The sequence below is a fragment of the Platichthys flesus genome, chromosome 8, assembly GCF_949316205.1.
Source record: "Platichthys flesus chromosome 8, fPlaFle2.1, whole genome shotgun sequence".
In the NCBI taxonomy this organism is placed as follows: domain Eukaryota; kingdom Metazoa; phylum Chordata; class Actinopteri; order Pleuronectiformes; family Pleuronectidae; genus Platichthys; species Platichthys flesus.
In genome coordinates this window covers 13,871,606-13,886,144 of record NC_084952.1, presented here as the reverse complement: position 1 = coordinate 13,886,144, position 14,539 = coordinate 13,871,606, and the positions used below count along the sequence as shown (strand labels likewise).

At 40.6% G+C, this 14,539-nt stretch overlaps 2 protein-coding genes and 2 non-coding genes across 5 annotated transcripts; 3 read left to right on the top strand and 1 right to left on the bottom strand.

Moving 5' to 3' along the window:
• The first annotated feature begins 20 nt into the window (after nucleotides 1-20).
• trpt1 (tRNA phosphotransferase 1) lies at nucleotides 21-3,293 on the top strand. The gene is made up of 7 exons (XM_062393586.1): nucleotides 21-271; nucleotides 482-563; nucleotides 1,499-1,668; nucleotides 2,038-2,215; nucleotides 2,320-2,376; nucleotides 2,472-2,582; nucleotides 2,675-3,293. Exons 1-7 carry the CDS (start codon nucleotides 206-208, stop codon nucleotides 2,695-2,697), a joined length of 687 nt encoding a protein of 228 aa, XP_062249570.1. The 5' UTR covers nucleotides 21-205; the 3' UTR covers nucleotides 2,698-3,293.
• A 271-nt stretch (nucleotides 3,294-3,564) lies between these two features.
• fermt3b (FERM domain containing kindlin 3b) lies at nucleotides 3,565-13,733 on the bottom strand. Of its 2 annotated transcripts, XM_062393576.1 has the most exons (15): nucleotides 13,546-13,733; nucleotides 12,334-12,458; nucleotides 11,288-11,521; nucleotides 9,847-9,963; nucleotides 9,047-9,215; nucleotides 8,394-8,496; nucleotides 8,170-8,277; nucleotides 7,676-7,810; nucleotides 7,487-7,533; nucleotides 7,167-7,291; nucleotides 6,733-6,839; nucleotides 6,314-6,535; nucleotides 6,005-6,129; nucleotides 5,411-5,552; nucleotides 3,565-4,669 (listed from the first exon to the last, which is right to left on the bottom strand). In XM_062393576.1, exons 2-15 carry the CDS (start codon nucleotides 12,455-12,457, stop codon nucleotides 4,490-4,492), a joined length of 1,938 nt encoding a protein of 645 aa, XP_062249560.1. In that variant the 5' UTR covers nucleotide 12,458; nucleotides 13,546-13,733; the 3' UTR covers nucleotides 3,565-4,489. The 2 variants fall into 2 exon arrangements, with proteins under 2 accessions (XP_062249560.1, XP_062249561.1); XM_062393577.1 differs by lacking the exon at nucleotides 13,546-13,733 and having other exon boundaries at nucleotides 12,334-13,524.
• On the top strand, nucleotides 10,423-10,494 carry trnaw-cca (transfer RNA tryptophan (anticodon CCA)). The gene has a single exon. It is a non-coding gene; the product is annotated as a tRNA-Trp (tRNA).
• On the top strand, nucleotides 11,911-11,982 carry trnaw-cca (transfer RNA tryptophan (anticodon CCA)). Its single transcript has one exon. It is a non-coding gene; the product is annotated as a tRNA-Trp (tRNA).
• Nucleotides 13,734-14,539: the final 806 nt, after the last annotated feature.

Below are 14,539 nucleotides of genomic sequence, written 5' to 3'. Positions count from 1 at the left end.
TCCACACCGCCACCCACAGGCGGGTTTTGGGAACATGAGGAAGTAGGTAGCTGGCTGCTTGTTTGTTGACAGAAGTCGTGGCGAGTCCTCTGATTCATGAGTAACAGTAGTTTGTGACAGTAATTTACTAAACTCGCAGATTTATACATTACATCAACGAGCAGCTGGAAATCATGATCTGAGTGATAACGCTCACTGCATTGAAATGGACAGTGACAGAGGTGGAAGAGGAAGAGGAGGAGGAAGAGGAAGGAGGAACCATGGTGGAGAGGTAAGAGATTGCAGCGTCACAGAATGAGATTGTGCCCATTTTATTAACAGCTCAAAAAACGTATTTCTAGCTCGTGACATGTCTGTGATATGGCAAAAACTAAGACAGGCAGCATGGGTAGTTTGTAATCGTAATGTCTGGGCTCTATTTTTAAACCATAGCTATATTCAGAGCTGAGATTGAGTGTCTCTGTCTGTCCTCCCTGAGCAGGACAGAGATGTCCGCCTGTCCAAATCCATGACTTATGCTCTGCGTCATGGAGCCGGCCAGATGGGTCTTCAAATGAGAGCAGGTGAGCTGGTCATAAAACAAATGTCCCTTCACTCATACAGTCATAGTCTCTGTCTGAAGTTTGGATGTATGAAGCGTTTATCTTTTCACATCAGTCCGCATCAATGATTATCACTACAAACGTCACATTATTATTTATTTTAGGTTTACAGACTGATTTTTGCTCCTAGGTGAAGGTTTTTTTCTTTTTTCTTTATGATAAACACTATTTTACTAATCTGAGGTAGAGCACTTGAAAGAAATATGTGTGTGTTTAACGCTATTGTGAATCAAAGGCAGAAACTCCTGATGACATCATAATACAATATTTTCCTTTTAACAACCAAAAGTTGCATCTCCCTATAAATGTTAAGGTCTACACCTTAATATGTTGTGATTTGGCACATACAATTCAACTGAATTCAATCTGTTGTGCTACACAAATAAAGTTAAAATTATTTTTATGTTGTGTGTTTACTTTTGTCTTAAGCCTCTATGACATAGAAATAGAATTGCTATACTGTATTATTTTCACATATCGGACTGTTTGATTTTAATGTGACCAATTTGTTCACTAAAAACAGATGATGAACAACTGCAAATGTTTTGGGTCTGTGCTTCAATCCCAGCCAGAGTCACTAATATTCATATTACGAACCATAGTCAAAGCAATCAATAAAATCAGGGTTATACATACATAGGTTCCTCAGGCAAAAGTTACAATTGACCATATGAGATAATAATTGACATTGTGGTAAATGTTGCCTTTGCTATTATGGACAGGTCTAGAAATGGCAGTGGCTTTCTTTCTACATCCTTCACAAAACCATCCTCTCTATTCTGAGTTTCACAGAATGCTTTTATACTGTAAATGTATTCGAGTGCAGCGTGCAGTGCACAGAGGTGAGTGGAAAGTGGAACTGTGACCAGAGTTATAACCGCTATCATTCTTCACAGATGGCTTCTTATTTGTGCAGGAGCTCTTGGCCCACCCGCAGTTTCGCTCTTACTCATTGGAAGACATCGAGAGAGTTGTGGTCACAGATGACAAGCAGCGCTTCAAGCTGCGTTCGCACCCAGAGGATGGACGGATGGAGATTCGAGCCAACCAGGGCCATTCAGTCCAGGTAAACAGAGCAATGTATTTTCGGATCGTTTGTATTCCAGAACAGAGACATGTGGACATCTGTGGCTGGCACAAAAAATAGTTTTCAACAGCAAACCAGAATGCCTTGCCAGGATGTTTGGGGATATGTTGTATTCAGTGTTATATTTGTGCTGTTTATTTAATGTTGACCAAAACGGCTTTTAGATGGATCAGTTTACCTCTTTGTGGACCAACATGATAAATCTATATGAGGTTTAGTCACATCTTAAATTTCCCCACTAATTTGTCCTATCCAGTACAGTTTATTCTCCAAATTTTGCCCAAATAGTAGTTTACTTCATCGTAATTATTCCATTAAACTTCTCCCTGGTTCCTTTGCTGGTGTCAGGTGAGGGATTTGGAGCTGAAAGCGGTCCTGCCTGGTTCTTCAGACTATCCTGCTGAGGCCGTTCATGGCTCCTACCTCAGCAAATGGAGCTCGATCCAGCAGCAGGGCCTGAGCCGCATGAAGAGGACGCACATCCACCTGGCATCCGGACTCCCAGGGGAGGATGGCGTCATCAGTGGTAAACTCTACATGTGGTGTGTGTGACAGACAAGGAGACACACACGCGTGTCTTCTGGACATTGATAAAACTGGTCCTACAGAGTTATTTAATTTTCCCTCCAGGAATGAGAACAAACTGTGATCTTGCCGTGTTCATCGACGTCCCAAAAGCTCTCGCTGGTAATTTTAGCCTTTTGACTGTTGCCCAATTCAGTCCACATGTTGAGCCAATAAACTCTCTCATGTGTGTTTTATATGTATTTATGACTGTACAGATGGTATCGAGTTCTTCTGGTCAGAAAACGGCGTGTTGCTGACTGCAGGTGACGCAGAGGGAAAACTTCTCCCAAAATACTTTAGCCGAGCCTTAAGACTGAGACCTACACGTAAGAAAAACGATCACATGGATTTTCAGATTTTGTTTTGAAAGATTTATGATCTCCTTGTTCACTGAGGTCACTCTGGTCCTGTGTTTCAGGGAGCATCCTTCCACTTCAGTAGCAGCAGCCTGCATCTCCTCTATGTAACCTGGGGGACACACACCTCAGGCTTCCTGGAAGACGGCTCCAACCAAGTCCGCCAGTGGGAGGAACCAATGTTTTGATTGATTGCGTTAGGTGGGTTCAAAACAATGGTGATGATTCTTACAACTAATTAAACAATGTATCAAACTATTACAAAGAAGAGTCAGTTAAGACTCTCCATTATATCTGTACAGTAAATACAAAGCAGCCGCTTAGCTTAGCAAAAAAACAGGTTTATCCAGTTAGCCTTATTCTGTCAATATTTAGTTAACAAATTCATCTTCACAACACCTTTAAATATCCCCACTTAACATGTTATATATTGTTCATTATTTTATAAAATGTAAAATCACAACACATATTAAACTGCCCGGTTGTTCCCGTCTGTTTCCAGTGAACATGCTCAATTTACTTTATAAAAGTGCTGTAGGAAAAGTGAGAGTTTAAAAAAAGGAATATGTATATATATTTTTTTTATAGGTTGATTTTTGAATTGGTCCAAATTTTCTTTTGATTTAAAAATGTAAGAATAGTTGGAAAGATCTGATTAAAGCTTTGATTAGTGGAACTTTACCGTGTTGATATTGAATATGTGTCCATCTATGAGTGTACAACAGTTGTTATTGTGAATATGAGCATTACACCTATGAAGAGTTTACAGTATCAAACATGCTTGTTTATGGGGTTCTAAATATGTTCCTGGGTTTTTCTCTCCTGCTCTGATTAGACAGCACTTGACGATGCTTAATCACAGCCAACACTTAGGGGAATGGCCAATTTAGTTTAATTTAGTTAATCCTAAATTAAACTAAATTGGAGAACTTGTCATTGAAAGAATCAGGAAAACTGTAGGGAGGCATCTTTATTTATAACCAAATAAACCAACTTAACGTAACGAATGTCACTTTTTAATGTTCCTATTGTATTGTTAATGCTAAGTAAACTATGGCGCGAATAGATGACCTGGTCAATCTTACTAAAAAGTTATAAAATAACAGTGGTCACAAACACACACACACACAGACACACTCTGCCTGTTGGCACCAACAAGCCAACAAACATTTGCGTGTGTGGTTAGCCATGTGACTCTAGGAAAGCAGAGGGTGCAGAAACTGTGTTTTTTATTTAACGGACTGACTTTACTGTGTCTTGTAAGATATGGACACACTCACAGCATGTGAGAGGAGATAATTGATCAAAAGCTTCCTGCGTAACAAAAAACAGAAGTTACCACCATATGTCCCGACTACCCGGAGGGAAGACAACAGATCATTAAAAGTGGATTATTGTATTTATCTTAATAAATCTTTTTTTATCCATATGTTTTTGTGGCAAAGATTGTACTTCTAATTGTTTTAATAATGTAGCACTTCATACTGATATTCATTACTTACAAACGTTTAAGTGATAATATGACTGCAGCGGTGGACAAAGTTTAGCTTTGCATACTGAATAATACTGATTACAAGTTTGAATACTAAAGGGTGAAAAAGAAAAGAAGCTGGTGGCTCATCCAAAATGATTTTGTCCCAGTGATGATGAACCAGATGTTTACTCCATCCTGAAGGCAAGTAGAAGTCAGCATGAGGACCTGTCGCCTTGAACTCATGTGAAGTCCTCCATCCTCTGACGAAAAACAGTGTGTGTGAATCTAACACTAGATAAAAACATAAGTGGGCTGATAAAGTGGGTTTACACATTAACATATGAGCAGTATGTGAGTTTGTACTCGGCTGAATGCATCCTAGAATGCACGGTGTGTTTTGGTCTCAGAGAGCTTCATGGCCTCCGGTCAGCTTGTGAAAGAGTTCCTCATTGAGCGTGTCGCTCTTCTCACGACTGCGTGTTGACATGAAAATGTAGCCTCCAATAAACTCATGAACGATTTTACAGTCAGCAGTCACGCAGCTAAACGCAATGTTGATGTTGCCTTCAAACTCGATGGCCATCTGGAGGGGTCAGAGAAACACACGCACACAAGGAAACAATTGTTAGCTAAAGATACATGTATAATATTAGAAATGATAATAAGACAGCCAAAAAAATACAATGTTGACAATTTATTAGGGGATCCATTAAAAGAGACATATTTTCAATTTTTCTTTCCCCTAGTGTATAATTGGTTTGTATGTTAAAGTTCTGATAAGCTAAAAAAGCTGTAAGTCCGCAGCTCCTCTCCACAACAGAACACACTGCTCCTGAAGCTCCTGAAACACCTTCTCAGTGATTCGGCCGATATGTCCGCACCAGCAGGTAGTCCGGTCCCCCCTTGATAAAGCCAGGTTAAGTAAGAGAGGAGGCTGCCATTTCTAACATGCACCGGAAGCAGTTGACCAATCACAACAAAGAGAGTCAGCCGGCCAATCAGATTAGACTGGGTTTAGGAGGGAGGTCTTAAAGAGACAATGTGTCTCTTTTAAAAGATAACTCTTCCCTCTAAGAACTAAAACTCCTCCGGTTTTCTAGTTGGTGTTAATGGGGTCTCTTCCTGTATTCCAGTTTCTAAGGTTTTATTGCTGATCAAGTCACCAGCATAACGTACAGTTTCTCTCTCTGTGTTTAAGTAATGTTTTTTGGGGGTTTCTAATGTGGCAAATTCAGCCAGACATAAGATTTTCCACATTCCATGACTGCTAAGAAAACTCAAATTCACCAGCACATCAGGCATAAGCCAGATTACAGATCCTGACCTGTCGTATGTCCCAGTTGACGTTCCACTGCTTCATGTTGTTGTAACGCCATGTCTTGACCACATCACCCACTCCCAGGTCAATGCGGATGAGACGGTTCGGGGCGATGCCCAATACCTCATCTTTTCGGCTACCTTTGAACCTATTGGTCAGAAAATGTCTTGTTAAATTCTTGCTTTGGATACCATCTCTCTTATCAACACTCATGTTTACATCACGACTGCGTCAGGAGCACGGACTCATGAATGAATGTTTGAAAGTTTCAGAATTCACCTTCTGAAATGTGTCAAGCGAATAGGTCGTAGTTGCAGACAATGTACATTTTAAAGTCATTTCGACAACATTTTGTAAGGATCTTTGATATTTTTATTGTTTGGCCTTAAACTGTTTACTCTTCTTTTCTGAAAAGACCTTCAACTTTAACAGTCATTGATATATTTATGCTGTGTATGAGTAAATGTGTATTTACATTTTACGTAAAAGGAGGAAATATGTAAAATTATGAAAGCTCTAGATTTCGGACATCATGTTATGAACACAAAAGATTAAATTGCTGAATTCTGAAAAAGTTTAAAAGTAAACTGTAAACGTGACCTGACAACGAAGTATGAGAGACCAAAGTCCGGAAGAGCCTGCCAGATCTGCAGGAAGCGCGTCACTGCATCAGTCAGCGAGAGCTGAGCCACGTTCTGGTATGCGTCCAGGATACGAGGGGTCAGCTGGAGGAACAGGCACAGGGTAAAGATCAGATGTAAACATACATTTGCTGCACAAACGGATTCAGTCGATATCCATCCCTGTACTGCTGCAGATGTCTAATACAAATAAGAAACCTTGCATCTACAATTTTTTTATGATTTTTGTGTCTGTGTAGAAATTCCTCCTCCTGTGTGGCTGTTGTACCTGTTTGGTTTTGTACTTCTTGTGGTAGCGTGGCGATACCAGACTGTGGGTATTGATGCTCTCGTCACTGGCAGGTGCGTTACTGTGGGAACCAGTGTTGGTTTGCTGCATTGCCAGGAAGGAGTGGATGCTCTGTATTTCACTCTGGAAACTGCTGTCGGCGAGACTCTTGCATTTGGAGGCCAGTCGACATGCAGCCATCCACTGAGCATACTGCTGCTTCTGGAGGGCGAGAGGCAGAGACACAGTGTAGAGAGAGAGTCAGTGAGTGAGAGGAGAGGTGGAACTGGGGTCAGAGATGTGAGATGGTGAGACAACGACATGAGGTGTTGAAAGAGAGGTGATGGAACTGAGAGGATGTCATATACAGAAACAAGGAGAGGTGTGTGTGTGTGTGTGTGTGGGGGGGGGGACCTTACGTTTTCACAGCGCAGATAGACCTCGTTCATTCCCTCAGGTGCTGGTATCAGGAGTCTGATTTGGAACTTCTGTGCAGCCACGTTAACGTCTGGCGCCACTTCACACCCTGTGTGCAGAGTCAATATCAAAGTCTGAGAAAACTGACATGTTACAGTTATGGGTCAGACATGGAGATGGATTAGTGTTGGCACATACCGAGGCGGGGAACTAGGCTATCTACAATAGATGGAAGTAGTAATGTAGTAGTAATGCTGTAGTAATGTATGTGATCATTTCTGAGCAGTGATGTTTCACAGATCTAAATAAACAGGATGCTCAACTATGACTGCCGGTGCGTCGGCTACTTACTGTTACATACTGACTTACATCTATTGCTGACCTGACTTAGCAGGAAATATAATACTAATAAAAAGTATGATAATCTGTTCAGTACCTTTGAGGTTTATCTGTTGGATGGGCTCTCCGATGCTCTCCTCTTTGCTCTTGAAATAAGAGATGGATGTATCCTGGAACTTGAACCAGTATTGTTTGTATCCCTTCAGTGTCAGCCTCTTTGGTCTGAAACACAGTCACATGGATAGGTTTCATCAAATGAACTGTTACCGGTTCATGTATAATAGAAATTCTAAAGGAATTTGTTTTTGTCAGTGGATCAAAAGTCAAATATCAGGTCAATAGCAGATGTTTATTCATATTTATATCATTATAAAGATGATTTAATGCGGACCTGAGAGGTTGGAAAATGAATCTCACCTGAATATCTTCAGATAGTCATTGAGTTCTGGTGCAGTCATGTTTTCCTGGAGGAATAGATAAATGATTCACATTTCACTCTCGGGTTTCCATGAAGAACAACTAAAACATTATTATACTTTGAAATCTCTCTTTAAATTCATACTTCAAAACAAAAAATAATAAGAAAGTGAGTCCAATATGTCTGACCAGCAGATCGGAGGCGGAGCTGCTCTCTCCTTCCATCTTGACTTCTAGACACTGCAGGGCTGAATCCAGGTCATCCATGGCTGAACTGGAGCTCAACATCTGGGGCTCCGACTGAGACACCTTACTTATGTGGTACTAGACGAGTTTCAATGTAAGACAGGAGAGTGACAATCATGTACGAGATGTTAAAATCCTATTTTCAGGTGGATCCTAAATTCAGTTTATAAAGGGCGAGTTATTGTAAATGTCTTAAAGAACTTTTGCAACTAGGTGTATCTTTATCATTATTGCAACCTGAAATCTGTTATTAAAGTGTTAAGAACTTGGTGTAGAAGAAGTTATGACTAGTTTCCAGATGAACTTTTCAATTCCTGTAAAATGGGACTCTTCAGAGTTTCATAGGGGAATCGGTCACTTCCCATAGAGCATTTTCAATATCATGGTTCCATTTCTGGTGAGGCACCCATGTCTCCCTCAGCAGCAGAGTTTTCTACCTGCAGAGCTCCAAACAGCATCATCTCCTCCTCGGTGCAGTCGATGTCCTCCAGCAGGATGTTCCAGCGAGCCTGCTCATAAAGTTGGGTCAGACGCACAACATCGTACTGCAGGGACACACGAGAGGAATGAGAGGGTGAAGGTGAAGAAACGGTTATACTGTCACTGTGCTGTACACAAAAACATGCTGTTTCAACACACACACACACACACACACACACACCTTGGGTTCAATGTCATAGAAGGCGAAGTATTTGAAGCGAAGCCAGAGTCGATCATTTTCTCGGATGCCCTGCTGCATAAGACAATGGGATGAGTCCAACCACCTGAGAAAAAGTTAATATGTGAAATATATCAATATATGTATTGATTTTTATATTTTATTATAAGTACAGGAGAAGTACCACAATTCCTGAGATCTACTGTGTATCTGTCTGTGTATTGTTGTGCCCTGTCAAATCGAGATTTTCCGTCGTAAATATTAATTTGTATATTTCTTCATTTCATTTTTCACTTTAAACTTGAGAAAGACTGTTGGAAGAAAATACTAATTATAGTCTAGTCAAAATGTGAGCTGTGAAAGAGGCTTGAGTCAGTGTATTAGTATGACACATCTCCAATGTAGACACTTCTCTTTAGTTACAAGTCAGAACCATGATTCCTTAGATTTAGACTCTTGTAGAGGGACAAGAGGCCTGAAGCGAGAGAGACAGGAGGCCTGAAGCAAAACTTTGTATATAACCTATAATATATAGTATTAGACTGTGGGGCTGTAGAGCTTTAACATAGTTTGTTCTTGTCTCAAAATCCACAGCTCCTCACTTTGTTCATAAGTTTAGGTTGGTTTTTAGCACACGTGTATGTGTATGAACATACCTGCCATTGATATGGGCCTTGTCTACCACGCTGGCTGCGCGGTACTGCTTGGCTATGACTTCTGGGGCGGGGGGAGGCTGAGTAACCGACAGCATCTTGTAGATTGCCTCCATCTGAGGTGAGTCAGCAAAGTGAGCTGGCATGCCGTTGTACAGACAAGGGCGAGACACTGCAAATGAGGAGTGAGTAGGAAGGTTACAGTAATACAAAAATATATAAATAAAATCTGACCGCCCTGATTAATGTCTCAGTTCTTACTGTAAAACGCAAAATAGCTGATTTAGAAAAAAGAAACAGATGAAAACTGCTGCTACGGTGTATTTTCAATCAAACCTTATTTGAATGGCAACTTTCAGACCACGAAGTATATTTAAAAAGCTGTATTAACAATACAAACTTTTTTCAATTAAATTATCTGTTTGTATAAAAGCTCCTGGGGACAAACTATGTCAGCCTTAAGCTTCCCTCAGTGTCTTCTCAGAGGCAAAACAGACTCAAATCAGGATCTTTCAGTGATTACTGTTATTACCTTAGGTGCCACTCAGATATTGAAAAAGGTAAATAGGTTATTTTAATCAGTTTCTTTATGATGGCACGGATACAAAGGCATACCATTAAGGAGTAAAGTAAAAAGGTGAAAATGGCAGTAGCAAATCAATCATTGACAACATTTTACATATTCTGCATCTACCACATAAACATTTGAGAAATGTCAAGCTTTTACATAAATTCTCTCAGAGACACCACTTCTCGGGTGTGTGCATGTCGCGCGCGCAGAGTATGAAGTGTGAGCTGTGTACCTGAGGAGAGGGGCACCTCGGTCAGGTCGTAGATCTCCTCCGCTGAGTCTTTGTCTTTCTTCTTCTTTTTCTCCTCTACAGGCCGAAGGAGGGAGAACTCCTCGGGGTGACGGATGTCTGTAGAGGTAAGACAGAGGAAAGAGACATTTGATTTATTTAGCAGAGTTTGTCTCAGCTGTAATACAATGGCAGTGTGTCTGATTCCAGGTCAGAAGAATGCGTGTGTGAGCGTGTGTTAAACAAAGTGGGGAACACGTTTTTCAACTTCTTCTTCTAAACAACTGTAAGCACAGTACAAATCTGTGGTAATACATAAAAACCTATGATACAAAGCGTATTGAAACCTTCAAAGTATAAAACTCAAACTCTCGGAATTGCTGTGCTGCGCAGATTATTCTTAACTATTATGTTTACAAATTTATACAACTGCTCTCATAAGATCACAGATCAGCTTTGTTTTCAATCCTCGGTGAGTTGAATTGTGTATATTCATTGATCTGCCGATCCAAAGGCTTTTCAAAACAATAGACTCTACCACCATGTATGTTATTAGATGTTGACTGACTAATGCCACGTGACTCTGTGGCGCAACGGTAGCGCGTCTGACTCCAGATCAGAAGGTTGCGTGTTCAAATCACGTCAGGGTCAGGTTGATTGTTTTTTGCAATTATTGTTAAGTGCCACAAGCCTTTAGAAACTGTAACAAAAAGTGACGGTAAAACGTTCCATTCTTTCCTTATCGTGATCATTCAGTAAATCAACAACTAGATTCGAGAATCACGTATCAAAAGACGTTCCAACCCTAACCCACGGACAGTAATGACAAAATCCCTGGAATGAAACCACTGTGAATAAGAGGCTGACTGATTCTTTATGTACTGAGTTATAATCCGTTCACAAGAGAGTTTACAGAGAGTTATTTCTGTGTCTGTGTCTTACAACCTGCTTCATGGTAAATTTGATAGAAATCAGAGCTTTCTTAAACTGTACCTCAGCTCCCTCTAAGCTGCTTTTCTACTGACAGATTTCATTATTTCCCCTAAGTCTGCTGCTTTTTCAAAAACCTTTCCAGTCAGTAGCACCTCCAGGGGATTTTCTGGTGAGGAATCGAGATCAAGAAGTGCCACAATTAGACCTAATGAAAGCACGGAGCAGATGGTGGAGGACTTGTTTTCAGTCAATGGTATGTGTGTGTGTGTGTGTGTGTGTGTGTGTGTGTGTGTGTGTGTGTATGTTTGTGAGTGTGTGTGTGGTGTTACATTCAAATTAGATTGCAACATATTAATGAGACATTTTTACATATTCTGAATAATTAGGTTGTGAACTGCTACTGAGTAGAATTAGAAAGAAACAGAACTGAGGGAATAGTAAATTACTCTATTGCATTAGAGTTAAAGGAAAGAGTGAAACAAACAAACAAACAAAGAACAAATGGACTCACTGAGCATCCTGCAGATGCCCATCACGGTCTGGAAGACGGGGCTGGAGAAGCAGGCGTGGAGCCTCAGGGTGATGCCGTTGGGCAGACCCAGCTTCAGGGGCTTGTGCCGGAGCATGAAAAGCAGCCGAGCATCAGCATGGATTTCGTATTTCTCCAGAGTCCAGGACGTCCTCAGCAGCCACCGCTGCTTCTGCTCCCACCACAGGGCATGGTCCGACCAATCCCGCTTGATCTCTGCAGAGGACACAAAAGAACAAGCAAATGTCACTAAAGACGGAGGCTGAGTTAACAGTCATTTGTTTCAAGCACTCACAACATTTTTAGGAAAACTATTAATTTATATCCAATACGTTCTATGTAGCCTTGAAACAGCAGCTTCAGTGGATAGTAGACACAGGTATTTAACTACTTATATTAATTATGGTTCTGTTCTGTTCAGTTATAGAGGCTTCAATTAATATTATCAGTAACACAGGTATTTACCTTCTGTTTGAAGTAAAAATGTCTGCTGTGAAAAACGTTTATCAAAACTACATATTTAAACAGTTGTGGCAGTAAACAAGAATGAGCCATGGATATTTGTGCTGGCGATTTGATAAGGACCTCAAAACTTTTCCATCAGGGACTCTGTGGCACAACGGTAGTGCGTCTGACTCCAGATCAGAAGGTTGCGTGTTCTAATCACGTCAGGGTCAAAAACTCTGAACAATTTCAGAATTTTCTTTGGACTGTGTGTGGACCATTGTATCGTGAGTTTGTGGCTTTAATGCACCCAGCACAATTAATCTAGTGATAACTTTAATAAAGGATGATTTATCAATTGATGATTAGAATGAATCAGTCACTGAGCTCCTTGCTTTTCTTTTGTCCTAATTATTCACAGGAAATCCCAAAAGGGACATTTCAGAGTCCTAGCAGCCACCTGATTTAAATTCCCCAAAAGACGTATATAAAAGATTGCAAATGACGGCTACGTACAAAGAAATAAATATATTTTTATTTGAGAGACAGACTGAGACAAAAGCGTCAGACAGACAATGACCTACGTGTTTTTTCCACCAGCTTGAGGATGACCCCTCCGACGTGGAGTTCAGAGGTCACGCTGAGGTTGACAGGTGGGGAATCGGGCCCCAGGTCCTCAACTGTGACTGCCAGGTCCCACGCTGCCATACTGGCAGAGAGAGAGAGAGAGAGAGAGAGAGAGAGAGGGATGAAGGAGACAGGTGTGACGGAGCGGAGTAGACAGATACCAGGAGAGGAAAGCAGCAGAGACAAACATGGAGAGAAAGAAGCTCTAGATTTCTTCAAACTGAAAACAAGTTGTTAAAAAGGGTGGTCAGAGAGGGATTTTTAAATGTTTGATAAATGTGATTCATCTAGTATGTAAAAAAGACAGATCTTATTGAATTATGTCAAAATAAAAGATCCATTTCACTGCCAACACCATCTCTTCACGTGAGGTATTAAAATTGATCAGATGTTTCTTCATGGACATTTTTAGAATTTAATCATTATTATCCTGTCAGTAGTGAGAGGTTATGCACTTAATCTCCTCCTTAATTGTTAACATGTTTAAAAGTATGAAAAAAGATCATCGCATTGTGTGTCAAAAATGTGAAAGACATTTTCCAAGAGGATAAAACTGCTGTGAAAAGGTGTATTACACATCCTGTTAAAAAAGCACGAGGGAACTAAATATTAAATTAATATATGAGACCCTGCTTATTATATTACAGGGTTCAAAATCACATGATACGGAGTAACAAGAACACACACGCATACACAAACTGGATGACCTTATACTGATATGTCCAGTTTAAAGAGCACTTCCTTTTTCTGCTTCAAACTATCACCATGGACGCACACTTCCGCTTTCTGACGCTCCCACAGTGTGATGTTCATCTCGAGCTCAAACTGTTACTGCGTGTGTTTGAGAGGGAGTCTGATTCCAAGAAATTACAGTTGATATGTGTAAGTTCCTCATGTTGTTGTATTTTCAAAGACTGGTATCACAAACGATACACTGGAAATGAAGAGATGTTGGGTCCGCACCACTCCTCACCTCTAATAGAGGCCTAAACTTACTTTAAATTCATCTGAGTGGGTTCCGATGTGTAACCAGTGAACCAGTTTCATTGTATTATATAAAGCGACGTGACCTTTTTGTGATACAGAAGCCTCATATGTACACACCCGATCCTAACTTTCTCCGTCACTCATGCTGTCACACACACCATCACACAGTACAAAAACATTACCTTCAGTTTCCTCCGTTCAAAGTTTTGAGAGAAGCAAAGTGGAAGGACCCCTGTGCCTCTGCCAGATCGCTGAAGAAGCTCCCCACGTTTTCGGAGAAAGTTTTGTGTGATGAGTTGTCGCGTCTCTCGGGCTGGGTTGTGGTCTGTGCAGCTACATCTGGGGTGCCTTTGTCACTTCTGTCAAGAAAGGCTTGTTCCTTTTTTTGTCAGCTTCCGCCAGGCGGAAATGTGAAATAGGCTCAATCTTGACTGACAGGCCGTGTGAGTTACTCATATCAGGAAATGTGCATGTGCATATTCCTACAGAATATGTGGAGGAAATGTTAAATGACAGACAATACACAGTATCACTCTCTTCCATTTGTCTCAGATAGCAAGCACACACACAACTCATTGTAGACCAAAGATCCCAGTTGGAGTTTTGCAATATTCGCAATAAGTAGTCTTAGGATATGTGTTATTCCCTCTGCCTACAAGGTTATGTTTTCATCTATATTTGTTGTATGTTTGTTTGTTAGCAGTATTATGCAAAACTATTTTACCCCCAGTCTGAAATGAAGGGATAATGGGTTTATAGCAAAGCTTTTCAGTGGGCACTGTCCACTGGGAATCTCCTGTACATTGTGTGTGAAGCAAAGCCAGAGAATTACTTGTTGAGGGAAAAAAATCCTTCAATCGAATATTGATTCCCTGAGCTACAATCATGGACACACTCTACTGATATTCAGTTGCACGAGCCGCTAGGGGGCGATCAAATGAAGGTTAAAAAGCATAAAGTTGCCATTAGGGACCGTTTTTACAATGTGCATTTTGGGCTGGAGGAGAGAAACACAGTCAACAGTGTGAGGAGAAAACTATACTCCTACTTCCTACTGCAATATGATGTGTTAAATTAATTAGGCAGATCGTCCTGATATGTAATTATTTATACATGCATATTTATGAGTATATATTTATTTTATTTTAACTTTTGTTAAGGTCCTGATTCCTTTCG

What these genes read in the sequence shown, in the direction of transcription:
- trpt1 (XM_062393586.1), top strand. Translation starts at nt 206, where the DNA reads ATGGACAGTGACAGAGGTGGAAGAGGAAGAGGAGGAGGAAGAGGAAGG. An exon ending in GGGTCTTCAAATGAGAGCAG is followed by an intron (nt 564 to 1,498) that starts GTGAGCTGGTCA and finishes CATTCTTCACAG; the next exon opens with ATGGCTTCTTATTTGTGCAG. An exon ending in GGAGGATGGCGTCATCAGTG is followed by an intron (nt 2,216 to 2,319) that starts GTAAACTCTACA and finishes TTTTCCCTCCAG; the next exon opens with GAATGAGAACAAACTGTGAT.
- fermt3b (XM_062393576.1), bottom strand. Translation starts at nt 12,457, where the DNA reads ATGGCAGCGTGGGACCTGGCAGTCACAGTTGAGGACCTGGGGCCCGAT. An exon ending in CAAGCTGGTGGAAAAAACAC is followed by an intron (nt 11,522 to 12,333) that starts GTAGGTCATTGT and finishes TGTCCTCTGCAG; the next exon opens with AGATCAAGCGGGATTGGTCG. An exon ending in TCAACTGGGACATACGACAG is followed by an intron (nt 4,670 to 5,410) that starts GTCAGGATCTGT and finishes TGACCCCTCCAG; the next exon opens with ATGGCCATCGAGTTTGAAGG.